The sequence below is a fragment of the Octopus sinensis genome, linkage group LG7, assembly GCF_006345805.1.
Source record: "Octopus sinensis linkage group LG7, ASM634580v1, whole genome shotgun sequence".
Lineage (NCBI taxonomy): Eukaryota > Metazoa > Mollusca > Cephalopoda > Octopoda > Octopodidae > Octopus > Octopus sinensis.
In genome coordinates this window covers 30740395-30766430 of record NC_043003.1, presented here as the reverse complement: position 1 = coordinate 30766430, position 26036 = coordinate 30740395, and the positions used below count along the sequence as shown (strand labels likewise).

At 35.9% G+C, this 26036-nt stretch overlaps 2 protein-coding genes and 1 long non-coding RNA gene across 4 annotated transcripts in view; 1 reads left to right on the top strand and 2 right to left on the bottom strand.

Annotated features, from left to right (window-relative positions):
- The window catches only part of LOC115213916 (probable protein phosphatase 2C T23F11.1), a 242823-nt gene extending 239012 nt beyond the window's left edge, over nucleotides 1-3811 (bottom strand). Inside the window, exon 1 of one of the 2 annotated variants that reach the window (XM_029782898.2) lies at nucleotides 3104-3811. The gene's annotated coding sequence lies outside the window, so the exon portion shown is untranslated. The remainder of the gene's footprint in view (nucleotides 1-3103) is intronic. The other variant, XM_029782896.2, reaches the window with a different exon arrangement.
- A 473-nt stretch (nucleotides 3812-4284) lies between these two features.
- LOC115214316 (small integral membrane protein 20) lies at nucleotides 4285-23775 on the top strand. Its single transcript, XM_029783490.2, has 4 exons — nucleotides 4285-4486; nucleotides 16500-16556; nucleotides 20430-20568; nucleotides 20969-23775. Exons 1-3 carry the CDS (start codon nucleotides 4372-4374, stop codon nucleotides 20468-20470), a joined length of 213 nt encoding a protein of 70 aa, XP_029639350.1. The 5' UTR covers nucleotides 4285-4371; the 3' UTR covers nucleotides 20471-20568; nucleotides 20969-23775.
- Nucleotides 4697-8683, bottom strand: LOC118764211. The gene is made up of 3 exons (XR_005000000.1): nucleotides 8598-8683; nucleotides 7100-7101; nucleotides 4697-4721 (listed from the first exon to the last, which is right to left on the bottom strand). It is a non-coding gene; the product is annotated as an uncharacterized LOC118764211 (long non-coding RNA).
- Nucleotides 23776-26036: the final 2261 nt, after the last annotated feature.

Sequence of the window (26036 nt, the reverse complement as noted above, 5' to 3'; positions counted from 1 at the left end):
CGGACTTGCGGTCGGAGGATCGTAGTTTCAATTCCCAGACCAGGCGTTGTGTGTGTTTATTGAGGAAAAACCCCTAAAGATCCACGAGGCTCCAGCAGGGTGGTGGTGGCGACCCCTGTTGTACTCTTTCGACCCAACTTTCTCTCACTCTCTCTTCCTGTTTCTGGAGTAACGCTGCGATGGACTGGCGTCCTGTCCAGCTGGGGGGGATACATACGCCACAGAAACTAGGAAACCGGGCCCATGAGCCTGGCTAGGCTTGAAAAGGGCGCATAAATAAATAAAATATGTATATATGGTGAACTCTCCTGTTATAAATGAGAGATGAGCATTCTGTGATTTCTTGCTGAACAATCTGTCCAGATTTGTTTACAGTGATCAATGTTTGTACTGTGTTGTACATTAGCTCACTCCCTCCATCAAATCTACATTACCTGTACTGATACAGGAGTGGCTGTGTGGTAAGTAGCTTGTTTACCAACCACATGGTTCCGGGTTCAGTCCCACTGCGTGGCACCTTGGGCAAGTGTCTTCTACTATAGCCTCGGGCCGACCAAAGCTTTGTCGTTGGATTTGGTAGACGGAAACTGAAAGAAGCCCGTCGTATATATGTATATATATATGCGTTTGTGTGTCTGTGTTTGTCCCCCTAGCATTGCTTGATAACCGATGCTGGTGTGTTTATGTCCCCGTTACTTAGCGGTTCGGCAAAAGAGACCGATAGAATAAGTACTGGGCTTACAAAAGAATAAGTCCCGGGGTCGAGTTGCTCGATTAAAGGTGGTGCTCCAGCATGGCCGCAGTCAAATGACTGAAACAAGTAAAAGAGTAAAGAGTAAGAGTATACACGGTGGCCATACATCAGATGTGAAAACGATCACAGAACAGTGTGAATTGAAGTGTTTTGCCCAAGAACACAAGGCATCGCCCACGCCAAGAATTGAAACCACGATCTCGAGATCGTGAATGCAACAGCATAACCACTAGGCCACCCATCCTCACTATACATGTGTGGACATCGCATGCCGATTGTAAACAAATGCATCATCGTACAAGTGTCGTTCATTGACAATCTGTCAAAAAATGTCCGGTTATTCGTGTTGTTCATACCTGAAGGACTGGGGAGATATTACTTTGCTTGGAAACAGTCGAGGGGGTGGTAACAGACAGAGCATCCAGCTATAGAAAATCTGCCTTTAAATGAATTTTGTATGACCCGATGCAAGCATGGAAAAGTAGATGTTAAAACTATGTTGGTATTTTGTATTTTAGTTATGATGTTTCATAACAAGTTGGGATCTTTTCGGTTTGAACGGCAGTTTTTTCTAGCAGTGTCATATGAAATTGTCACCCATAATTATGACCCTAGTATCGATCTATTGCATTTCAATCTGTTTTAAGGTTAGGGTTAGGAGTGGGGGAAGGGTATCTTTTTTTCTTCACAAATGTAAATAAACACAATCTGTTTCTTAAACGAGGCACATATTCATATGGCACAGAATATTTTTTTACCTGAATGGACGTCATTAATTGGTTGAAATTGAAGAAAAAAAACAACAAATATCTTACAAATTATAGAATTTTCTCAATAAGCCAAGAGAAAAAGATGTTTTATAAACACATTCTACCAGTATCAGAAGTTTTAAATTTTTTAGTTACCTAGAAATTATGTTAAAAACTGCCGTTCAAACCGAAAAGATCCACAAGTTGTCCGCTTTCAAAAGCTTATTTATTCCTATTATAAAATTAAGATAGTGACTATTGGCCCACCTTGTATGTGTGTGTATTTGCATATGAGCGTGTACGTGTCTCCATTTATGTTCCTACAACTTAACTGGTACTACTGTTTGTTTATGTCCTGTAAATTAACAGTTTAACAGAGATCTATAAAATAAGTAGCAGCCTACAAAACAAGTATCGGGGTTTATATAAGATCGACTAAAACTCAGCTTGATCATTAAAAGAATGTGTGTGTATGTGTGAGAGCGCGTGTTCAATTTTAGAAGGCAACAAAAGACCACCATCAAATCACATCCCTACTTTCTTTAGTAGATAATATAGTCGTAGGTACAATGTCCGAATATAAGGAATAGTCCCAGCTGGAATGCTTTGTCTGTTAGAACCGGATTAACCCGACACGATAAATAACAACTGGTTTTACTATATCAATACCAGGGTGGCACAGGACAGACTAAAAAACAACGTAAACGCAGGGCGGAGAGATGAGGGTGGGATTGACTACTAAGGATCGTTTCAATCTTATCAATATTGATTTCTTTTACATTGACACAAAACTACAAATTTGTTGAGATGGGCGGGGAGAGGGGTAGATTTACAAACTGAAAGATATTTTATTTTGATCAATATTGATTTCTTATAATGACACAAAGCCACCAGTGTTGTTTAGGGTGGAAGTATAAGTTGATTGAATTAATCGTTATTTTGTGACTGGTACGGAGGCGACCAATTCCTTGCAGAGAAGGAAAAGAAATTTTGACAAAAAAAAAATGAAAAGAAAAAGATTCTTTTTTCAAGATTGTGATTTTCATTGTATGAAACACAGGAATATTAAAAGGGGAACGAAAAAGAAAAGGAAGAGAAAAAGAGCCTTTCCGTTTCCCAAGAGATGAGGGGGTTTCCTAAAATAAATTAATTTTATCGGGATTAGAACTGTTTATATATAAGTAATCAGTATTTATTTCGAGATATGGTTATGTTTTAGGATTTTATTTAATTATTTGTGGTCAGATTCTATTATATTTCCATTCACATCTCTATGGTGCTTTCGTTCTAGAATTTATTTATTTAATTATTTATGAGCGGCTTCTCTCATAATTCCATTCGCATCTTTATGGTACTTTCGGTCAAGAATCGAAGCTGAATGAGAGATATTCGCTTTCACTACAAACTCGCCCAATTCCCGTGTTTATTTATTTCTAAAAGCTAATCCCCCACCCCCGAATCAATATTTGGAAAATAACGTCCACTTCCTTTAAATAAAACAAAATAAACTGAAAGAAGAAAAGGAAAAGCGAATAAATGAAGATGTAACCGAAAGTAACATAATAACATGAAATTCAAATAGATCAATAATTTGTCTAACCTTTAATTTTAGTTGCTGACTATCCAATAATTCATTACTTTTTGTTATTCCGTCGAAATTATGAGTTTCTCAGTTTATAAGTTGACGACTTTTTGTGAATAAGATAGGAAATCTGTTGATTTTATCGATCGACCGGTTTCATAGATATATTTTTTTAATCCTTTGGCTGTCGTTGTTGTTGGTGGTGGTGTTAATAATGATGATGTTACCGTTTCGCTGCTCTTAACACCGGATTCCTCCTATTTTCAATTTTACTTTATTGACAATATTGATAACTTTGATTTTAGTTTCACTTGTTTTGGTTTTGTTTGTTTTTTCTCTCTGTTCTTGTTTATTTTATATCTTTGTTTAGGCGTACTTCTAACTCCAAGTCTGTTTTATGAAAGGAAAGAAGAAAGTAGTAAGAAACGATAGTTAGATAACCAGCCAGAAATATAGATTTATGTGCGAGAGATACTAATAGATAGCTTTATAAGATAGATACTCCAAAAGAAAACTATTATATTCCAAACTCCCTATTTCTAATCGAAAGAATTTGCAAAAACCAAAAGACGCACCTCACGCCAAACTGTCAGAGTGACGATAAGTAGTTGTCAATGAGGTATTGCTATTCTTATTTACTGTCTTGTATGGTAACGGATCCTTGAAATAGCTCTCGGTACCACTGTAACCTTCAACCAATTCAACAGAAAAGCTGCTTAAAGATGGAGAGGAGGGGTGGTGAAGAAAAGGATGGAGAGGAGGGGTGGTGAAGAAAGGGATGAAGAGAGGAAGCTAGAGACAAAAGGAAAGTGAGGCAGAAAGAGTGGGGGTGGGAGCGGTAGAAATGAAATAGAAACCGAAGACGATAAAAAAAAGTCGACGTTGATCCCCAAATATAATCAGATATGACAGTTTCAAATCTTAGTTATAATTCAGATTTTTTAAACAAAGTCTAATTAAGAAGAACGAAAACATTTTAAAATAATTTCATTAAAATTATGTTATAATATGGATACACGTGTGAGAATGTTTTAAATATCGATTTATTCATTTTAATAGGATTTTACGTTTGACATATAAAACTAAAAACAATACGTAAACATGCGGGTACGAAGAAATAACGTAGGAAATAAAAAATAAAATCTGAAAGTGTGGCTTTCTGAAGATAACTCTGATAGCAATTAACTAGTGAGAGAGCTATCACTTCCTGTTGCTTTCGTACCACTTCCGGTTACCCGAAGCTTGTAAACAAGAATCCTCATCGCTTGCAACAGACGTCTTTTGACATGTTGCTATTGAAAGGGTGGCGATACGCCCTTGTTGTCGGTAGTTTAGTGGGTCTTACACTAGCTGCTGCTTATCCTATTATTATTGATCCGTATTTCAACCCTCGTAAATGGCGTAAGTGGTTATTTATATACATTATATATAGATGTATTTGTGCTAAAACTCTAGCAATTACTAACTTGTTTTTTTTTTTAATAGTAATAAATGCATCAGGAAAAAAATAATAAATAAATTGCGACATATGATGAGAAAGTGGCTATGACGGTCTTATTTACCTTTGCAGAGGGGAAAACTATGGAAACGTTACACTAATTGCCGGTATTAATCCTTTCTAATATAGGCACAAGGCCTGGCATTTTGGGGGAAAGGACTTGTCGATTACGTTGACTTCAGTATTTCACTGGTTCTTAATTTATCGACCCCGAAAGGACGAAAGGCAAAGTTGACTTCGGCGGAATTTGAACTCAGAACGTAGTGACAGACGAAATACCACTGATCATTTCACCCGGTGTGCTAACGATTCTGCCGGCTCACCGTAATAATGTCTATTAATGTTTGTTTTTATGTATGTTTATGTTGTGTTTTGTATGTATATGAGAAGCAAGATAGTTTTTTCTATCTCAAATTTTGAATATCAGAGAAATCTGTGAAACCAGTTAAGCCTTTAAAAATTAAAAAATGTAAACGAATCCCAGAGCATTTTCAACTTCAACACACTATATATATACACACACATATGTGTCTGTGTGTTACATAACGATAAAATTGTATGGTTGATTCGATCGACAGTACGCTCGCCGAAAATGTGATGCTGGCCATGTGCCCATAGCAGAAATCATAAATAATAACGCTCTCCTCACGGTGTACTTTGATTCTTTAGATACGTCTTGGCTTTATTCCTAATAAAAACACCTTAAACACACTCCAAACTATCCTTTAACTGTAATTGTTTACTCCCAGGTTAGCCTCAATTCATTTGACCAATGATCAAATGCGTTCCAACCGTGACAATTCCAACTTTGGTGTCTAGAACCATAATAGCTTTAATGCAACCATCTTGCTGTTTTAAGACGGTTGGTTGCGATTTGACGTAATTTTACTGCTATTTCTAGCAAATAGGTCAATCACATATGTTCCTGTTTTAACGCTGTTAGCTCTCACAGGGAAATAAATACAAAATTAAGTTATTGCTACCTGTCGATAATAACAAAATGTGTTTAGATACATCTGAATGGTATCATCTATAGATGAAGAGATTATTTTGATCGGCAGGAATTACAGAGTGACCCAAGAGTTTGATAGGTGTTATGCGCAAAACTCTCGGTCCTTCAATTACAAGGTAATGTCTGCCGGTTCTTATGATAAAATACATATACTCATGTACTGAGTTCTGTTTATCTTGTTTGCTCCACCAAGTATATAGAAAGAGTATGAGAGATTAGCAGACAGGTAAGTGTATGTTTAAGTATGTATAACGTAGCATTCCAACAAGGTCACCTAAAGAAATTTAGTATTCCTAACCTCAAAAGCAATAGTACCATGCTATATGGATTTCTGTTAGGCAGAGGTTGTTAAAGAATTTGCTCTGCTAGGTTACATTGTGTTCGTGGAAATGATTGTTTTGGTTCTAGTTCGACTCGAAGAACACATTTTCAGTTGTTTTGGTTCTAGTTCGACTCGAAGAACACATTTTCAGTTGTTTAGAGAAAGAGCGAGAGAAGGAAGGTAAACAGGCGGACAACCGTATTTACATACTAGATAACAATATACTCTGCTAGTCAATTATATGCTGAAGGTTACCGAGCTAAGATCCAAACCAATTAATATATGGATGCATATACGCACGCGCACATACACTCGTTTCTGTGTTTACAAAGTTCGCTTTACAAACCACGTGGTTTCAGTTCTGTACAATTCTACAGCACGTTCACCAACTGCTTTCTACTATAGCCCCAAGCTAACCAAATCCTTGCAAGTAGGTTTGGATGTCGGCAGCTGAAAGAAACCTGTCGTATATGTATCGATGTGAGGGCTCATAATTCTTTGTCTTGACATCCTGCTCCATGTGTATAATCGTGCATCACCTCCCAAACAAGCGATGTCATTTGTTCGCAGTCTTTCATGGTAACATGTTCAGTCATTGTGCTGAATGTATTCGAAGGCCTAGCGGAAATAAATATTGGACTGCTTAGAAATTAATGATAGCTGGTGACAGTTTAGGCACTATTCCATATTTAAAATTGCCGCTTTAGTCTGGCAATAAACTCGTCGTGCTTAAATAAAGTAGCAGCATAAAACTTGCAATTGTGATCTGTAAACATACAGCTTTGAATGATTATTATTACGTTCTTCCTAATCATATCGGGTGTAATTTCACTTGAATATATATATATCGTTAGCACGCCGGGCGAAATGCGTAGCCGTATTTCGTCTGCCGTTACGTTCTGAGTTCAAATTCCGCCGAGGTCGACTTTGCCTTTCATCCTCTCGGGGTCGATAAATAAAGTACCAGTTTCGCACTGGGTCGATGTAATCGACTTAATCCCTTTGTCTGCCCTTGTTTGTCCCCTCTATGTTTAGCCCCTTGAGGGCAGTAAAGAAATATATATATATATATCGCATTTCTTTGTCTTCTCTTCTCACTCACTTTCCCTCTACTTTTCACTTCACTGTGTCCCTGTCCTTTTTTCTCGCACCTCCTTAATTCTTCTGTCCCTCTGCTTCTACTTCTCTCTCTTCTCTTCCCACGTGACCACCGGTCAGCCAAGCCTGCTCTTTCTTTCTTCGTCTGGCCGTTGTCCGTGCAACATCGATATTCTTCCCTGCGTTTGCGAAACTTTTGTATCTCTGCCGTAAGGTTTCATTTCCACACGCGCCAGCTTAATTTAATTCGTCCTTAGTCGAAAGACACCTGTTGTTATGTCTTGTTATTGTTTTTATTGTATTTATATTTGTGTAACTTTGTCCGCTTTTTTCCGTCCTTGTTTTTGTATACATTCATTGCTTTCTTCCAAGGAATCTAATGCTCTTAGCTTAGTTTTTCCTTGGGGCTGCCCAGATTGGAGCAATCTCAAGAATAATCAGCTGAAATTGCGAGGATAATCTGGTGCTCGACTGAGGAAAGAAAACTTCGAATGACCCATCCTTGTTTTCTTTGTATTGTCTATCTGGATGTTTTGTTGTCCCTTTTTGTATCACCTAGCTGTCCGGATGTTTTGCGTTCTTGTCCCATTTTGTATTTTATATTATATATATACTAATGTGTAACCATTTTTGTCTTACCTATACATGCTTCCCAACTACATGGCTTTGGGTTCAGTCCGATTGCACATCGACTTGGGCAAGTGTCTTCAACTATAGCCCTGGGCCAAGCAAAACCTTGTCATTGAACTTGGAAAATGGAAACTGAAAGAAGCTTGTCATACATATATATGTGTGTGTCCTTGTATCAATTGTTACAAATGAATATCATTCATTTCCAGTATTCTGCAGAAACATGTTACATATTGCTTGGAAACAGGTATGGATTGACAACAGGAAAGGCATCCATCCATAGAAAAATCAGCCACAATAAACTCCATTCAATCCATGCAAGCATGGAAACGTGGACGTTAAAACCAGGATGATTTTATATAGAGTCAGCAGAAGTTTGCCATTACCTTCTGCAGGAGCCGCGTGGAACTTAAATGTTTCACTCATAAACACATACATCACCCAGTCTGAGATTCGAACCTGCGATCCCTCAACCATGAGTCCACTGCTCTAACCACTAGACCACTTTAAGACTATGTAGGGCTGCATCGTTTAAGATACTTTCTTTTAAGGTGGCATGGTGTGATTTTATAAGAAATGGCTGCTATTTCTAGCAGATTGAGTGACTGTGAAAAGCACAACCACCACCGCTACCTCATTTGTTGTTGATAATTCTAAAATCTATGTACGCTGTGGCTTTCTGTCAACAAATAAATTCTAGAGGTTCCAGTACATTGCTTTACTCAGGGCTTATATTTTTGTTAAGACAGCTCTGTAAAATCATTCAACTAAGAAATGGAGTTGGTAACTATTGAAGTAGGCAAACATTCACTATGGAATTACAAAAATTTCTTTTCATTGGATTTCTTTCTTTTTCTTTTTTTTACTATTTGGAATTTTGATTGTTAGTTGGAACCATTTTACTTACATTGCTAATAATAATAACAATAATAATCTTTTCTACTAAAAGCACGAAATTTTAGGTGAGAGGGCTAGTCAATTCCATTGACCCCAGTGTTTCACTGGTACTTAATTTATCAAGCCTGAAAGGATGAAAGAAAGGTAAAGTTCACCTTGGCAGAATTAGAACTCAGAACATAAAGACAGATGAAATGCTGCTAAGCATTTTGCCTGACATGCTAACGATTCTGCCAGCTAATAATAATAATAATGATAATAATAATAATAATCTCCCAAATCTGTGAGAGACAATTGTATTACATGGTCAAAATTTGTAGACTCTCCTGTGACTTCTTATGTCAAAGTCAGCTCATACAATTACAGGTCAGGCAAGGAACACCACTTGTTGGTATAAGAGTAAATGTCTTTCAGTGTCTTTCACAGCTTGCCCTGAGGCACTGTATGCTTAACTTACAGTTGTCACAACACATATCTTCCTTTTCACCCAGAAGACAGTCATGCTCATCGTTAATTTTATTTATACTAGTACATGACCCATCAATAAGGAAAAAAACAATGCTATGTTTAGAATAACATTTCAATTTAATTCAACTATTGTTTGAGAAATACACAAGAGATATAATTTGATAATATATTTACATATTCTTATTTATGCAAATACTTTTTACATAGGCAACATGTCAATATTTGCACTATTTCCGTGTAGATAACATTACGCACAATAAGTCTTCTTACATTTTCATTATGATATCTACTTGTTCCTGATCTGGTAAATTCTTATTGATAAGCAAATATTTTAAGATTCACTGGATCTCCAACTCTGCTAAGAGCAACATATAACTGGCCATGAGTAAATACGGGCGCAAGCATGTATATGCTGCACTTAGAAAGGCTTTGTCCTTGACTTGTGTTTACAGACATCACGAAAGCAGGTCTCACTGGAAATTAGTGTCTTTTCAAAGTAAAGGGCAAATCTGTATCAGATGGTTGAAGAATAATGCAGGGAATCAAAAGTGTGCGCCATTGCAGTGCCCATATCTCTGATCTTGGTTTCTTGGCAACATTATAGGAACACCCATTTTTAATTTGATAATGTGAGGTGGCATGCCACTTAATTAAGAGAATTCAGAAATTCAGGAGGATAGAGTCCAGATTGTTGATCTTCTGCAACGAAATCAATACTCCTCAGAGTATATGTCTCACCTGGAAATTTCTGGATTATGTGGTTATTTAGATTGTCAACTTCTTCATTCTTTGATGTTAATATTGCTCATGATGATAACCATTGGGCATTGTTAAAATTAACTTCTGAATCTTCATAGACATAGTTGATCAAATGACTTGAAATTGCTGAGGAATCTCTGTTACATCATCATATAATTGTCTTTGAACATTGGGGATTCTTCCTTCACCAATTTTCAATAACCAAACTGAATGATATGCCAGTCGAGCTTGAGAAGTGCTATCATTATTGCTGAGACAGTTTTACACTCTCATATTAGTGGTGAGATGAAGTACTTTGCATTCGTGCCAAATTACAGATTTTTTCAAACATGCTCCAATTAGAGAAGACCTTTGTGCTTTTTGAACCATATATATACTCTTAACTCTTTTACTTGTTTCAGTCATTTGACTGTGGCCGTGCTGGAGCACCGCCTTTAGTCAAGCAAATCGCCCCCAGGACTTATTCTTTGTAAGCCTAGTACTTATTCTATCAGTCTCTTTTGCCGAATCGCTAAGTTACGGGTACGTAAACACACCAGCATTGGTTGTCAAGCGATGTTGGGGGACAAACACAAGTACACACACTCACACACACACATATATATATATATATATATATACACATATATACAACGGGCTTCTTTCAGTTTCCGTCTACCAAATCCACTCACAAGGCTTTGGTCGGCCTGAGGCTATAGTAGAAGACACTTGCCCAAGGTGCCACGCAGTGGGACTGAACCCGGAACCATGTGGTTGGTAAGCAAGCTACTTACCACACAGCCACTAGTTCTAATTATATATTAAAAAAATGATTACTGTTTGACTTGATTTATCATATTTGGGTGAGATAAATATACTAAAGTCTTAGATAAATAGAGCAGTGCACATTGAATAAGTATCCAATGTTGTTGCTAAGATATGAAGCATGAAGTAGTTAGGTTTCTCACTGGTTAGGTTTCTCACTGAGATAATGCTAATCATTTAACAAACAATATCAAATCAATTTAATCTTCAATGAAAACTAACAAATACTACCTTCTAGGTGTGGTTTTCTAATTTATTTTATATTTATTAGTGTTATTAATTGTTTTGGCCTTGAGCCACAATTTGACACCTTTATTACTATTATTGCAACAAGCTGGCAGAAGCATTAGCATGCTCAGCAGCATTTCATCTATCTTTATGTTCTGAGTTCAAATTCTGCTGAGGTACACTTTGCCTTTCATCTTTTCAGGGTTGATGAACTAAGTGCTAGTTGAGCACAGAGGTCAGTATAATCGACTATCCCCCTCCCCGCAAAATTTCTGGCCTTGTACCTTTAATAGGAAGGATTATTATTATTATTAAGGCGGTGGCATGTGTAAAAGATTCAAGTGAGGTCGTTACCAGTACCGCCTGACTGGCCCCATGCCGGTGGCATATAAAAGCACCCACTACACTCTCGGAGTGGTTGGCGTTAGGAAGGGCAGCCATCTGGTTCACCAGCCCTCAGTCAAATCGTCCAACCCATGCTAGCATGGAAAACGGATGTTAAACGACAACGACATCAACATACCAGGCAAAATGCTTACCAACATTTTCATCTCTATCTCCGTTCTGGGTTCAAATGCTGCTAGGGTTGACTTTGCCTTTCATCCTATCAAGGTCTCTAAAATAAGGACCAGTTGAGCACTGGGATTGATGTAACTGACTAGCCTCCTCCCTCGAAAGTTTCAGGCCTTTTGCCTATAGTAGAAAGGATCATCATCATCACCACCATCATCACCACCATCACCACCACAATCATCATTTAAGGTGACGACCTGACAGAACCGCTAGCATGCCAGGCAAAATGCTTAATGGCATTTTGTCCATCTACGTTCTGAGTTCAAATTTCACCAAGATCAACTTGGCCTTTCATCCTTTCAGGGTCAATAAATTAAGTACCAGTCAAGTACTGAGGTCAATATGATCGACTTTCTCCATCCTCCCAGATATTTCAGACCTTGTGCCTATAGTAGAAAGGATTATTATCATCATCTTCATTATTACGATAAAGGTGGCAATCTGGCAAGATCATTAGCATGCTGGGCAAAATGCTTAGCAGCATTTCCTCTGTCAGTACGTTCTGAGTTCAAATTCTGCCAAGGTTGGTTTTGTCTTTCATCCTTTTGATGTTGATTAAATAAGTACTAGTGAAACACTGGACTCAATATAATCAACTAGTTCCCCCAACAAATTTCAGACCTTGTGTTTATAGTAGAAAGGATTATTATTATTATTATTATTATTATTATTATCATTATTATTATTATTATTATTATTATTATTATCATTATTATTATCATCATTATTATTATTATTATTATTATTATGGCAGTGAGCTGGCATAATTGTTACTGCACTGGACAAAATTCTTGGTAGCATTTCATCTATTGCAGCAACAATTCTCAATTCAGATTCCGCCATGGTCAACTTTACCTCTCATTTTTTTACAGTTGACAAAATACAGTATCAATCAAGTACTGGGGTCAATGTAATCAACTCTCTTTTCCCTTTAGAAAAATTGCTGAATTTTTGCCAAAATTAGAAAGAGCTATTATCGTTATGGTCTCTCATGAAATCAATCTTGAAAAATCTTTAGCATACTGGATAAAATGTTTGGCAACATTTCTTCAGTCTTCGTGTTCTGAGTTTAAACTCTGGTAAGGTTGACTTTACCTTTCATCATTTAAGGGTCAGTAAAATAAATACCCCAAAATTTCAGGCCTTGTGCCTATAGTAGAAAGACTTACTACTATCACTACTACTACTACTACTACATAAGTGCAGGCATTAAGAAATTTGCTTCCCAACAAACACATGGATCTGGTTCAGTCCACTGCACCTTGAGCAAGTGTCTTCTATAGATGCAGGCCAACCAAAGCTTATGAAGGACACATTGATGATATGTCCTAAATACCACCAAAAGACTGAGATGATTACAACTTGAGTGCTTTGATGATAAGTTTGCTTGATGGAGGTTGACTTGTGGTTAAACAACCAGCAATAACAACAATTCCATGTGGATTAATAGCTATATTTCCATATATATATATATATATTTTTTTTTTTTTTAAAAGCCTAGTACTTAATCAATCAGTCCCTTTTGCCAAACCACTAGGTTACGAGGATGTAAACACACCATCACCAGTTGTTAAGCAGTGATGGGGGAGGGACAGAGACAAAGACACACACACATAGATATATACAGAAATATATACGATGGGCTTCTTTCAGTTTCCATCTACCAAATCCACTCACAATGTCTTAGGTGGCTCCAGGCTATAATAGAAAACACTTGTCCAAGATGTCATGCAGTTGGGAAGCAGACTTCTTACCACAAAGCCAGGCCTATATATATATATATATATATATATATATATATATATATATACATATATATATTCTTTCAGTTTCTCTCTACCAAATCTACTCACAAAGCTTTGGTTGACTTGAGGCTTTAGAAGTAGATACTTGCCCAAGGTGTCATGCAGTAGGACCAACACAACTATGCAGTTTAGTGGTTGGGAGCAAACTATATATACATATATATATATATATATATATACACACATATAGTTTGCTCCCAACCACTAAACTGCATAGTTGTGTTGGTCCTACTGCATGACACCTTGGGCAAGTATCTACTTCTAAAGCCTCAAGTCAACCAAAGCTTTGTGAGTAGATTTGGTAGAGAGAAACTGAAAGAATATATATATGTATATATATATATATATATATATATATATATATATATATATATATATATAGGCCTGGCTTTGTGGTAAGAAGTCTGCTTCCCAACTGCATGACATCTTGGACAAGTGTTTTCTATTATAGCCTGGAGCCACCTAAGACATTGTGAGTGGATTTGGTAGATGGAAACTGAAAGAAGCCCATCGTATATATTTCTGTATATATCTATGTGTGTGTGTCTTTGTCTCTGTCCCTCCCCCATCACTGCTTAACAACTGGTGATGGTGTGTTTACATCCTCGTAACCTAGTGGTTTGGCAAAAGGGACTGATTGATTAAGTATTAGGCTTTTAAAAAAATATGCCCTAGGATCAATTTGTTCGACTAAAACTCTACAAGCTGGTGCTCCAGCATAGCCACAGTTAAATGGCAAACAAGTAATTGAATAATAGAATATATATATATATGTATGTGTGTTATTGTCTCTGTGTTGTGGTAGTTGTAAACGAGTGTCACTGTGATGCAAGTGGTGTTCTTCATTTCCAGTATTTCATAAAACCAGGTCTGATCATGGGGAAATATGACTTGGAAACAAATGAGGGGTGGTGACAAGTGGGACATCCAGCTGTAGAAAATATTCCGTCCGACCCATGCCAGCTTGGAAAATTAGACGTTAAAACGTGGTACACACACACCACTTTTTTATGCTAAGTATTTGTGTTCTATAAATAAGGGAGTGAACTCTTCATAAATATTCTGTTGTGTCTGGCTTCATAAATAAAACAAAAATTACTGTTCTTAGAGCTCAGTACAAGGTACGTTACTCTGTTGGCCTTTGCATCACTTCGCTTGCTGGAGAAAAAAAGATTTTTTTCCCCCCCATTTGTAAAAGATGAATTCGTACAAAAATTTGCCGACCACTGTATACAACTTGAATTAGCTACTATTATTAGAATTACAGTTCTTGCTTTCTTCTAGATTGTGAACTACCATTGAGGTTTTTTTAAACATCAAATTGCAAGGATAGTTTTAATTAAACTTAATTTTTCAACTCACTGTATCACACTCATTCTTTTACTTGTTTCAGTCATTTGACTGCGGCCATGCTGGAGCACCGCCCTTAGTCGAACAAATCGACCCCAGGACTTATTCTTTTTAAGCCTAGCACTTATTCTACCAGTCTCTTTAGAACTCTCTGGGGGCTTTTTCCTCAGTCTTATTGTTGGTATTCATAATTAAGTATCACTATTTTTCTCTCTGTTGTAGTTAAAACTTTCATTTTGGAACCAAGTGGTTTCAGGTTTAGCCCCACTTTGCAGTTCCTGAACAGAACACAGCATTGGGAACGACTTTAGAAGATAGAAACTGTATTAAGCCTATTGTATATGTCCATTTGTTTTTACCTCCATTTAACCATATACTTGTCTAACATGAGTTAGTATATGATTGGGTCATTGTTTTACAACTGGATGCCCTTCCTATCACTAATCCTTATCTGTTTTTCAAGTAAAGGATCTCTTATTTCACACGTCTTTGAAGACAAAAAGCCAGCTGACATTTTGTTGACATGAGTAAATGAAGATGGAATACTTTCATCACTTGTACCTGGGCAATGTTCAGAGAAGTGCAGAATATAAACAAACATGCACATTCATTCATTCATTCACTCTCTTACACACACACTTAACTACATACATACATTCATACATATCTGCATACATACATACATACAAAAATCTGGCTCTCAGCCTGTTACGACAATGAAGTTTCCAGTTGATCTGACCAGTGGAACAGCCTACCCATCAAAAATTAACATGCAAGTAGCTGAGCACTCCACAGATATATGTACCCTTTATGTAATTCTCTAGGAGATTCAACGTGACACAGGATGTGACAAGACCGACCCTTTGAAATACAAGTACTACTCATTTTTGCCAGCTGAGTGGGCTGGTGAAATGTGAAATAAAGTGTCTTGCTCAAAGCCGCAACATGCTGCCAAAAATCAAACTCACTACCTTACAATCATGCGCTGCATACCCTAACACTAAGCCACATACCTTCTCTCTCTCTCTCTCTCTCTCTCTCTCTCTCTCTCTCTCTTTCTCACACACACACATAGAGGGAGCCATGGCAAGTGGTTAGGGTATGGGCCCACATTCAGAAGGTTATGATGAGCAGTGCATTGTTCTTGTGTAAGGCATCTTATTTCATATTGCTCCAGTCTGTTCAAGGCAAATATGAGTATCAGCTGACTGCTGGTGTAGTCCTTTCACCCTCTCACACCACTGATGTTTCCTTATATATTTTGATCACTGCATGGATGTGAGGGATAGAATGCATGGCGAACCTGTGTGTGTGTGTTTATATTTTATTGTATAGTATATATATATATATTAGCAAGTACAGACTTGTCTGTCTGATGTAACTGTACAAGCATATCTACTCTGTTAACAGACAAACTGTAGCCTGTGTGTCTTCTGTTTAGATCAAACCATTTTGATGACAGCCAAGACTGTAATTTGATACTATTCAACCTGTCTCCAAGCCAGCACTTTAAATTAGATTATTTAAATCTGCCCTAAACATACTGATTTTAACTCATAATGTTATCATATGTTCTGCCAATTAATATTCTTTGCTGTCATGAATTTTAGCACAACACACTTTAGTTAAGGCTGGATGGTTCTTATTTAAGCAAGCAGCTAAATGATTCTCTGTATTACTTTATTCAACTGGTTCTGAAGTAAACTACTCCTAGTGCTATCATGGAATATATATTACATATGTATGACTACATCATTGTTATCATCAATGTCTATACACATAATATGCAACTGTTGAAACAATTATAAACCATGGAATAAGCATTATAACATAAAGTCCACTCTTCATTTATTTTATACTCATATACATATATATATATATATATATATATATATATATATATATATATATATATATATTCAAATATTTATGTATGCACACTTATATGTTCATATATATTTTAATTTCAGAGGAATTACAAAAAGCTGCAAGAAAAGGAATCGACAGAGAAAAAATTCAACCTGGAGGTTAGGATATAATTGTCTTTATTCATTTTCATCTTTTACATTTCTTCTAAATCTCTTGGCTGTTTTCTCTAGGATACTTCTCTTTCCCCTTCTGTCTTCTTTTTTCAATCTTCTATGCACATACACATACATAAATGTGTGCATTAGTCAAAGGATGAGGGACGCTACTCAGAACCTCTCTATGATCTCTCAGATTGCTGTGGTTGATGTTGTTAGTGTATAGCTTGAACATTGGTAGGTTTGTCTTCATTTTAATTTTCAAAGCTTCTATGTGCTCATTCAGCCTACTTGAAATTGCAACAATGTTTGTATTCTTCCATCTTATAAAGAGAAGGACACAGTGAATAATACACTCAGTGAAACAACAACAACAATAATGAATATAGTACTAGATGCACTATCTGAAGAAAAGAGTATGTGTCAACAGAACACCTTTGATTGTTGCTCATTTTAATCAAGATTGTCCTTGGGTTAAACAAAAATAGTCTATAATTCTGGGCTACTTTTCTGGGCAGTGAAATCCATTAAAAGTGACAGCAGGAGAGAGGAGTGAGATGAATAATGCTGGATTTTGATGGTATAATCTTTTAGATGTATCAACAGAAGATGTAGGGGAAGAACTAGAGGAGTGAATCTACTTTTCTTTTTTTTTTTTCTTCTTCACTTCATGATTTTCTTTGGTCCATAGTACAACAGGTCTGTATAGCTTTTATCTTCTTGGCAACAGCCAAATAAAATTGGCACACTTATGCTTGTGGTTGGGAAGGTGTAATTTAAGGATAAGGAAACAACACACAGTATGTGACTTTTAATACAATGGAATTCTAGAGAAGAAGGGTACACACACACACTGTTTAGCATCAAACATATATATGCAGTGTGCAATGGGTAAATTATCACCATTTTATATTTTTAATTTTGCATATGTGCATTGTTTGTTTTTGATTTTATCGACTACACAGTATAGTAGGGTCAGTTGGGCACCATCTGTGAGAAAAACAGCCCCATGACGCAATTCATTCTACCAGAAGTTTAGAAACATGCTGTACTGCTTGGTATTCATGCCCAAAGCTCCAATATAAACATTTTAGAGTGTTTGGGCGTCAATCTGAAGACTGCAGAAGATTTGAAGAGTGTTGGATTAGTCTAATGGTGATTACAAAGGTACAGCAGCTTAGAAAACTCACTATGATCATTCTGATAAGAAAAGGACTTCTGAAATTGTTGGTGAGATCCAGGCCATGATTGACAATGATCCCTGCAAGTCAATCAGGTCCATCATCAGGGACATGAAAGGGTCAATTTTTATCCCAAGCCATCAAGGACAGCAGGAAAGATCACACTACAAAGCTTTTGAACAAACTCAAGCATCCCCTCCAACCAAACGTACTTTGGTTTTTCTCAGATGAGAAAAATTTCTACCAGAATCAGATGGTGAACACAGAACTGTTGACTTGCCATGTCCTCAAAACATGTACCGAGAGTGATAAAAATCAAACATCCAGTCAACATCATGGTGTTTGGAGTGATCACAAGTGATGGTGATGTTATGCCTTCATTCATCTTCCTACACGACTTCAGACTCAACACAGGGGCTTACATCAAGTGCCTGGGGGAGGTAGTGTGGCCCCGAGTCAAGAGAGTGGCTGCTGGAAGACCCTATGTCTGGCAACAGGACTCTGCACCATGCCACACAAGCAGGAGAATCCAGTCATGGCTGTCAGACAATTTCTGTGACCACATCACTCCTAACAACTGGTTACCTAACTCCCCAGACTGCAACCCCCTTGATTACTATGTGTGGGGCACAATTGAGCGAGAGACGAACAAAACTCCTTGTAATACCAAAGATGAAAAGAAGGCAAGGATTATGGCAGCATTCACCAACTTATACAAGGAGACCGTCCAGAAGCTTTGCAGTGTGTGTGTAAAAGAGAACGTTGCAAACAATGAATGAAATAAGCATGAAATGAAAAAATCATATAAATAAAAGGTCATTACTACAGATGTGTACTCCCCTGATTTTGTTACCTCATAACATCCAGAAAAATGGAGGCATTTTAACAAAATTTTCTACAAATACAGCTTAGATGTTGTGACTTCATAGTATATAGGGATTTGTGAAAAAGAATTTTTGCGAGGGGGTGGAGAGAGGAGTTTCAGAAAATTCATACGATCTGACTTTTTTCCCTCATAACTTTCAGGAAGACATATATCTTTTAATGAAAATTTATACAAATCCCTTTCAAATGGCATAGATTACAATTATAAAGAATTATGCAGGGAAAATGTTTTGGAGGCATTTTCTCCATTATTTTAAACCACAGCCTTCAAAATGATGGGGTTGGGTGGGGGGATGCATCTTTGTATGAAAAAAAATTTTGAAAACATTTTTTTACACCCCCTTCCCTCATCATTCCACTCTGGACCTATTTTGACTAATTTTTTTGCACTTCAAAACCATGGGAAGAGCATTTGTGGTAAAAAAAGTTTTTTTAAATTGTTAATATTTTCAGAAGCAAAAGTAATTTAACCCTTTAGTGTTCAGAATACTCTGTTAAATGTAATACTTTTTCACTCAAATTGTTTTGAATTAATCATGCATTATCTTATAGCTTTGAGGTTTCAATGATGTGATTGTTTATTTTCAGAATGGCATTGTAGGTTAGGAGTGAGAGGCTAGATATCGCCAGTTTGAATATAAAACATGTAGAATATATTGGGCTGGATTTGGCCAGTTTAAACACTAAAGGGTTAAGGGTGATTTGGCTGTTATTTCTTGCACATCCAAAGACAACTCTCTTCGTTTCTTTATCACTCTTGCATCTATTGATGTTTTTCAATATTTTCCCCCATAAATACATTTATATGCTATAAAAAAAAAGAAAATTTGAGAAATTATGAATTTTTTGCTACCCCACTTCCTGCCCCTGATTGTTTCTGTTTAGAAATTAAAATATTGGAGAGCCTGAGGTCATTGCTGGCATTTATCCATAGTAATTTTTTAAAATTATAGAAATGTACTTGCATAGCAAGTGACTTGGTCTGAGATTGTGTGCTGAAACAAAAACAATTGCAGTGTGGAAGATGTTTGTAAGCCATTCAAGAACACACAAATTAAAACTTCATTTGTATCAAAATATTTTTGCCACTTTGAAACTGTGACCTGTTCACTGACAAAACTTCACAAAAGTGATGCAGCACAAAGTTTTATCAGTGAACAGCACATGCACTCACACACATTCATTGCCTTTCATTTGTGTGTGTATCTATGTGTATGTGCAAGTGTGTATCTATGTGTGTGCACAAGTATGTTTTGGTATTTGTGTCACTGTTGAAGTTGTATTTGGAAACTAAATAAGGTGCAAGTTTCGAGTACTTGTCAGTAACCTTTTCTTTTTTTTCTCCTCTTCTAATAGTAATTACCCAACTTTCTAGGCTCTTCTCACAGCTATCCCGCATTCAAAAATTATATAGGAATTTAAAAAATTTTTATTCCATAAATAATGTTTTTACATTATGTATGCATTAACAGCGAATTAAAACTTGAAAGAGAATGTGAGAGACTTTGCAAATGAAAATGGAATACTCTGCAGTGAATGCAATGAATATTTAAATTTGTGATGAATTAGATACAGTGAATATTTAAATGTGCAAGAAGTTGGAGTTTAAAAAATTCAGTAAATTTGAGAAATCGGAATTATAGGAAATTTCTTAGAACATGAATTTATAAAAATATTTCCAGATAGTCAACCCTTTAATAATTGCTTTCTTTTAGTACTTTTAGTAATTGTTACATACTCAATAAATAAACTGCTTTCTCCATTATAGTATAGATTATGATTTTTATTATATTTTAATTTTCTATTGCAGGAATGAAAGTGTGGACAGACCCATTTGCAAAGAAGGAATGAGAAGGGAAATAACTCAAAGAATGTGTGAAATGTTGAAACGTATTAAAATATGACTGTAGTGGCAGCTATGCAGGTTGTTTTGTATTGTTAATAAATCATCTTTATATATAAAAGTGAGGTTGTGTGCTGTCTGTCTCCTACGATTTAGATTCCTAACTACTCCCACATTTTGCGGTGCAGTTTAACCAAAACCGGGTATCTTATAGTCGTGATTCATATCGAGCCCTTCTGGGTATTAGCGCGCGTCTACGATGAGTCTACGATTTTAAAAAAAATTTACCATCAATTTTTCCCATTTTTAATGCATTTTTGGCATATATAAGGGAAGTAACTCTCTAAAAATGTATTATTAAATCTCAGAACGTAAAAAGCTACAGTAACACCCACCCACTCTTTGTGGTTAGCCATATTGAGATGGCTATTATACTTTACATCTCTAAAAATGCTTATATAGTTATTTCCTTTACAAAACCGAGCAACGCCGGGCGATACTGCTAGTTATTTATAAATTAACAAGCTGAAATGTTTTTTTGATTTCTTCTATGAAACAAATAATACATGAAATTAAAGGATCAGTCTGCTAGTAACAGCAGCCAAATCGCCCTTAAATCCACCATTAGGAAGGACTTGCTTGATAATGTAGTTCTATCTATGTATAAAATGACAGGATTACCATTGATGGAATGTCTGTGATTGTAAATCTACTCAAGAATAATTGATTGATTGTTTTGTTACCATATTTCTGTTGAAATACAGTCTTTATTTCAATTGATTTTGAAAATAAGGAAGAATTTATTAAAATGACTTTGTCATTATTAAGTTGGTATAAGACAGTGAGCTAGCTGAATCATTACTTTGCCAGACAAAAAGCTTACCCCAGCATTTCTTGTCTTTACATTCTGAGTTCAAATGCTGCCAAGGTCAACTTTGCTTTCATTTTTTTTTTTTTGTTGGGAGGAGTCAATGAAACAAAAACCAGTTGAGCACTGGGATTGATGTAATCGTCTATTCCCCCCACTCCCACCAAAATTTAGGCTTTATACCTTCAGAAGAAAGGATTACAAAACTGGTGTTTGGAACAAATTTGCATGAAACTTTGATGGGCAGTTTTTTATTTAGATCCCTTTAAAACAAGGAGTTTGCATCATAAATCTCGGGAGCTAAAATAAAATGGCTAAATGCAATTTGAAATTTTCTCTTTCTCTCTCTCTTTTTTTTTTTTTTTGGACAACTCAACTTCTGCATTCACTGTATTTCCAGAATGTAATTGATTCATAATATGGAAGTGTTGCAAAAATGGTGATAGTCACTTTCAGCTTATTTTTATGAGATTATATTATGTTTTTTTTTTATCCAGTTATCTTGCATGTGTCAAATGTAAGGTGAACCTTAAGACTGTTTATACAAGAGACCAATTTAGTCCTAAAGCAATACCAGAAAACTTCTAGGATGCTAAGTTTAATGCACTACCCAGTTTAACACGACAACTTGATTCTTGTATATCTTTAGTTAACTTAATTGCAAACATTCATATCAAATCTTCGTGTCTACATTTATTTTTCTACAAACATTAACTTACACTAAGTTCAGGAATGAATTTATGATGTAGGCAGAGATTCATCAGAGCTCAGTCCTCTGCTTTTCCTGTTTATTATAGTCCTACAGGTCATAACATAGGAGTTTAAAATTGGTTGTCCATAGAAATCCTATATAGGATCCTCCTTTCAAAATCCTGTGATCTCACCCACCCACTCATCCTCTCCAATTCCTGGTCCACTTGACCATACACATCTCCCTGTCTCTGTCCCTTTCTTGTCGCATTTTCACCATCTTTCTCACTTCTGTCTCTCTATCTGAAGTAGTCATGTTTTTATTCTAATGCAAGACACCTTTTCTGTCCTTCAGTATGACTACCCTCATTTGAGGGGTCTTGTCCTGCAAGTTACTTGGTGATCCCATTACTGCTGGTGCTATGTAAAATGCACCCAGTACACTCTGTAAAATTGTTGCATTAAGAAAGGCATCCAGCTAAAAAAACTATGTCAAATCAGACAGCAGAGCTTGGTTCAGTAATCTGACTTGCCAATTCCTGTCAAACATTCCTACCTATGCGAACATGGAAAAATAGAAGTTAAATGACAATGATTGCATCTTACTGCAAGAGACCTTGGCTTAATTTAGTCTGTGCAAGAAAAACCTGGAAATCATTTTCATTATCAATACTCCCTGTTATACTAATTCTCTTTCACATATATCTCTCACTGCTTTATTATTCATTCTCTCTCATGTTCACCTTGTACTTTGTGGATATTCCCTCATCATCAAAGATAGCTCTCTCTCTCTCTCTCTCTTCAAGCTGAGGAAGCCATGCACCTGTTCCTGTCCCTCAGTTGAAGAGTCTTGAACCAAAATGCACAGGCAACACCTCAGTGGCCCACCTGTTATCAACTCTATTCTTAATACTAATTATCTCTATAATGCCTTCAGTTAAGATAAAGATATTGCATCAACTTATGTAGGTTATTTAATAATCCTCTATTTCAGAGTAAATCCCCTCTTCAAATAAAACAATGAAAATAATCAAGAAATTTGGAGAAGCTAAAATGGAAAAGTGAACACTGAAATGACAATGATGAATATGAAGATGGTATATATACATTGTGACCCATTGGGTCACTGGGGAACTCTGAGTTTCCCAGCAACGGAGTTTTGTTTTGTGGGTTTTTTTCTTTTTCAGGTTATTTCACATGCTTTCAATGAATGTGACATCAAAATCACATATAAACAGCTCCTTTCCCCAGAAAAGGTAAGATTTGGCTGCTATTTCTTGCATGCCCAGCTACCACGTAACAGGTATTTCGGGTTCTTTATCACAAATAGTTGTTACATGGTAGTAGGGCATCTAGAAATAACAGCCAAATCGACCTCCCTGCAGCCATCTGGTCGATCCAGAGCTCACCATCTCACTTAGAACATGGATGTAATTGTCAGTATTCAGCCTGAGGCTCTCAGCAAATAAGCTGGGTGGCATGATGTCACCTTCACTGCTGACGACACTAAAGACTATGATTGTCACTGGAAATTTCGTCTGCATGACTCTGGCCACATCCATTGGGTGAGACAGCAAGCCACCTGTTGTTCTGGGAGCTGGTCTTCTGGTCATGGCAGAAATTCTTCATGTTAGAAAAGAACCACAGCATGTCTGGCTCCAGCAGGTATTTCAGCTTATTTATCAGCCTGGTGTGCTTGAGTTACTTTTCCTGCATTACCTTAGACTGAAAATTGTCCCTTCCTCCTCTTGTATGTAAAATTAGCAAATATCCTCATGCATTTCCAGCCTGTTAAGCTTTTCATCCACACCTTTCTTCCTTGCAATGGCATGCATCAACTTGCTTGGATCATTGTTGATGATCTGGACTTCTTCAACGAAGTCCTGCATTCTGATAGTGTCAGGTTGTAGATCATGGGTTTTCCTCTCTGCTATTACCACATAATCAAATCCAGACTCTTCCACTTCTTTTCTGACCTTTTCTACTATCCTTCTGCTAATGTTGAAGAAGTCTAAAATCTCCTTGCTTGTTCTTCTGGTGCGGATTCCAACAAGAAGGACTCCATGCCTCTTCCACAAATTGTGGGGGTCAAAATTTTCCATAGTCAATTATTCTGCAAAAAAAATGAAACAAAAATGGTTATCATTAAGAAGAAAAAATCCAACAACAAAACTAAAAAAAAATATGCATAAAATAGGCAGCTGAAAATTGCAAACAAATACTGTTTGCACTTTGTATATACATATATATACAAAGAGCTTCTTTCAGTTACTGTCTACCAAATACATTCACAAGGCTTATATATATATATATATGTAGCTTCAACTGTGTTTTCTGATGTGAATTTGCTACCCGGGTATCAGTTAACCGAATTATCCATACTAGGATAATTCATTCAACTACTTATATATATATGTATATATGTATATATATATATATTATATATGTATATATATGTATATATGTATATATATATGTATATATGTATATATATATATATATGTATATATGTATATATATATGTATATATATATATGTATATATGTATATGTATATATGTATATATGTATATATATATATATAATATATATATATATATATATGTATATATATGTGTGGAGGCACAATGGCCAGTGGTTAGGGCAGTGGACTCGCAGTTGTAGGATCGCAGTTTCAATTCCCAGACCAGGCGTTGTGAGTGTTTATTGAGCGCAAACACCTAAAAGCTCCACGAGGCTCCAGCAGGGGGGGGGGGCGATCCCTGCTGTACTCTTTCGCCACAACTTTCTCTCACTCTTTCTTCTGTTGGCCTGCTTGCTTAGCCAGCGGCGTGGCATCATTTGGAGCCTGGTCGGTCACGGTGATATATATATATATATATATATATATACACACACACACGTTTTTATTTATAAGACAAAAAGACTAGTAATACAAAAAAATTCCATACTATTTTTTTATTTAAGTTTCAAATACAGTTTTAAACACTGTTAATAACAAAACAAAAATGTAAACATAAAGAGAAAAACAAATAGTACTTTGTATAATTAAATATAATTCATTATTCATAAATAAAACATCTTTTGCAATATTTTGTTTTCTTTTTTTTTTCTCTCTTTTTTATATTTTTAACAGTAACAAAGTTTAAATTTATGAAATGACTAGTCGAAAGTATTTATGATACAGCTTTATTAAAATTCCTCAAAATGTTTATTGTAACAACTAAAGTTAAAAGAACAAAACTATTTATTTATGCACAGAAATAAACAAGACACTTTATCGTCTCTTTCGCAACTAGTATAATATACATACATGTTTATATATATATATATATATATATATATATATATATATTATATATATATATAAAGAATATTTTTGTTTTTATCTTAGGATCCCTTTGGTTGCTGTTACAGATTTCATAATTTTTTAATTTTGTTCCAATTGTTTTCAAATTTGGTATACTAATTTAGTTCTGTATGCTAATTATGAAAATGGAATTAATTCTTGCCATAAATTAATAAATAAAAAGTTAATAGCTTTTAAAGTTAGCAAATTTTGGGTAGTTTTAACCAATTGAAAACCACCATTATATACATGGCCATAATCTTACATTGGTGTCTGTTTCCAAAGTCTGCCCTATTTTCATTGTTACAAGGGCACTGTATGTGTGCTACTGTGACACTTTCACCACCACAAGTTGTGACACAAATCATGTTGTGACACAAATCATTTTGTGACAGCTGCCATGCAGAAAATGCCAGCTTCCAACTCTTGTTTCATGAATAGATAAAAATTATAAAACTTTGAACCTCTAACATTTAACTAAATTTTTTCAGGAATAAATGAATCCCAAATTCAAACTCAGCATGAAAAGTTACATCAATATACAAAATTTGAAAATTTTCACTTAATTTTGAAATTTCCAAATCAGTGACAGCAACTGAAAAGATCCTAATTTTGTTTTGTATTATTAAGTCCATAAAAAATAATATAATTTGAAAGTCTCAGGGACA

What these genes read in the sequence shown, in the direction of transcription:
- LOC115214316 (XM_029783490.2), top strand. Translation starts at nt 4,372, where the DNA reads ATGTTGCTATTGAAAGGGTGGCGATACGCCCTTGTTGTCGGTAGTTTA. An exon ending in TTTCAACCCTCGTAAATGGC is followed by an intron (nt 4,487 to 16,499) that starts GTAAGTGGTTAT and finishes TTTTAATTTCAG; the next exon opens with AGGAATTACAAAAAGCTGCA. An exon ending in AGAAAAAATTCAACCTGGAG is followed by an intron (nt 16,557 to 20,429) that starts GTTAGGATATAA and finishes TTTCTATTGCAG; the next exon opens with GAATGAAAGTGTGGACAGAC.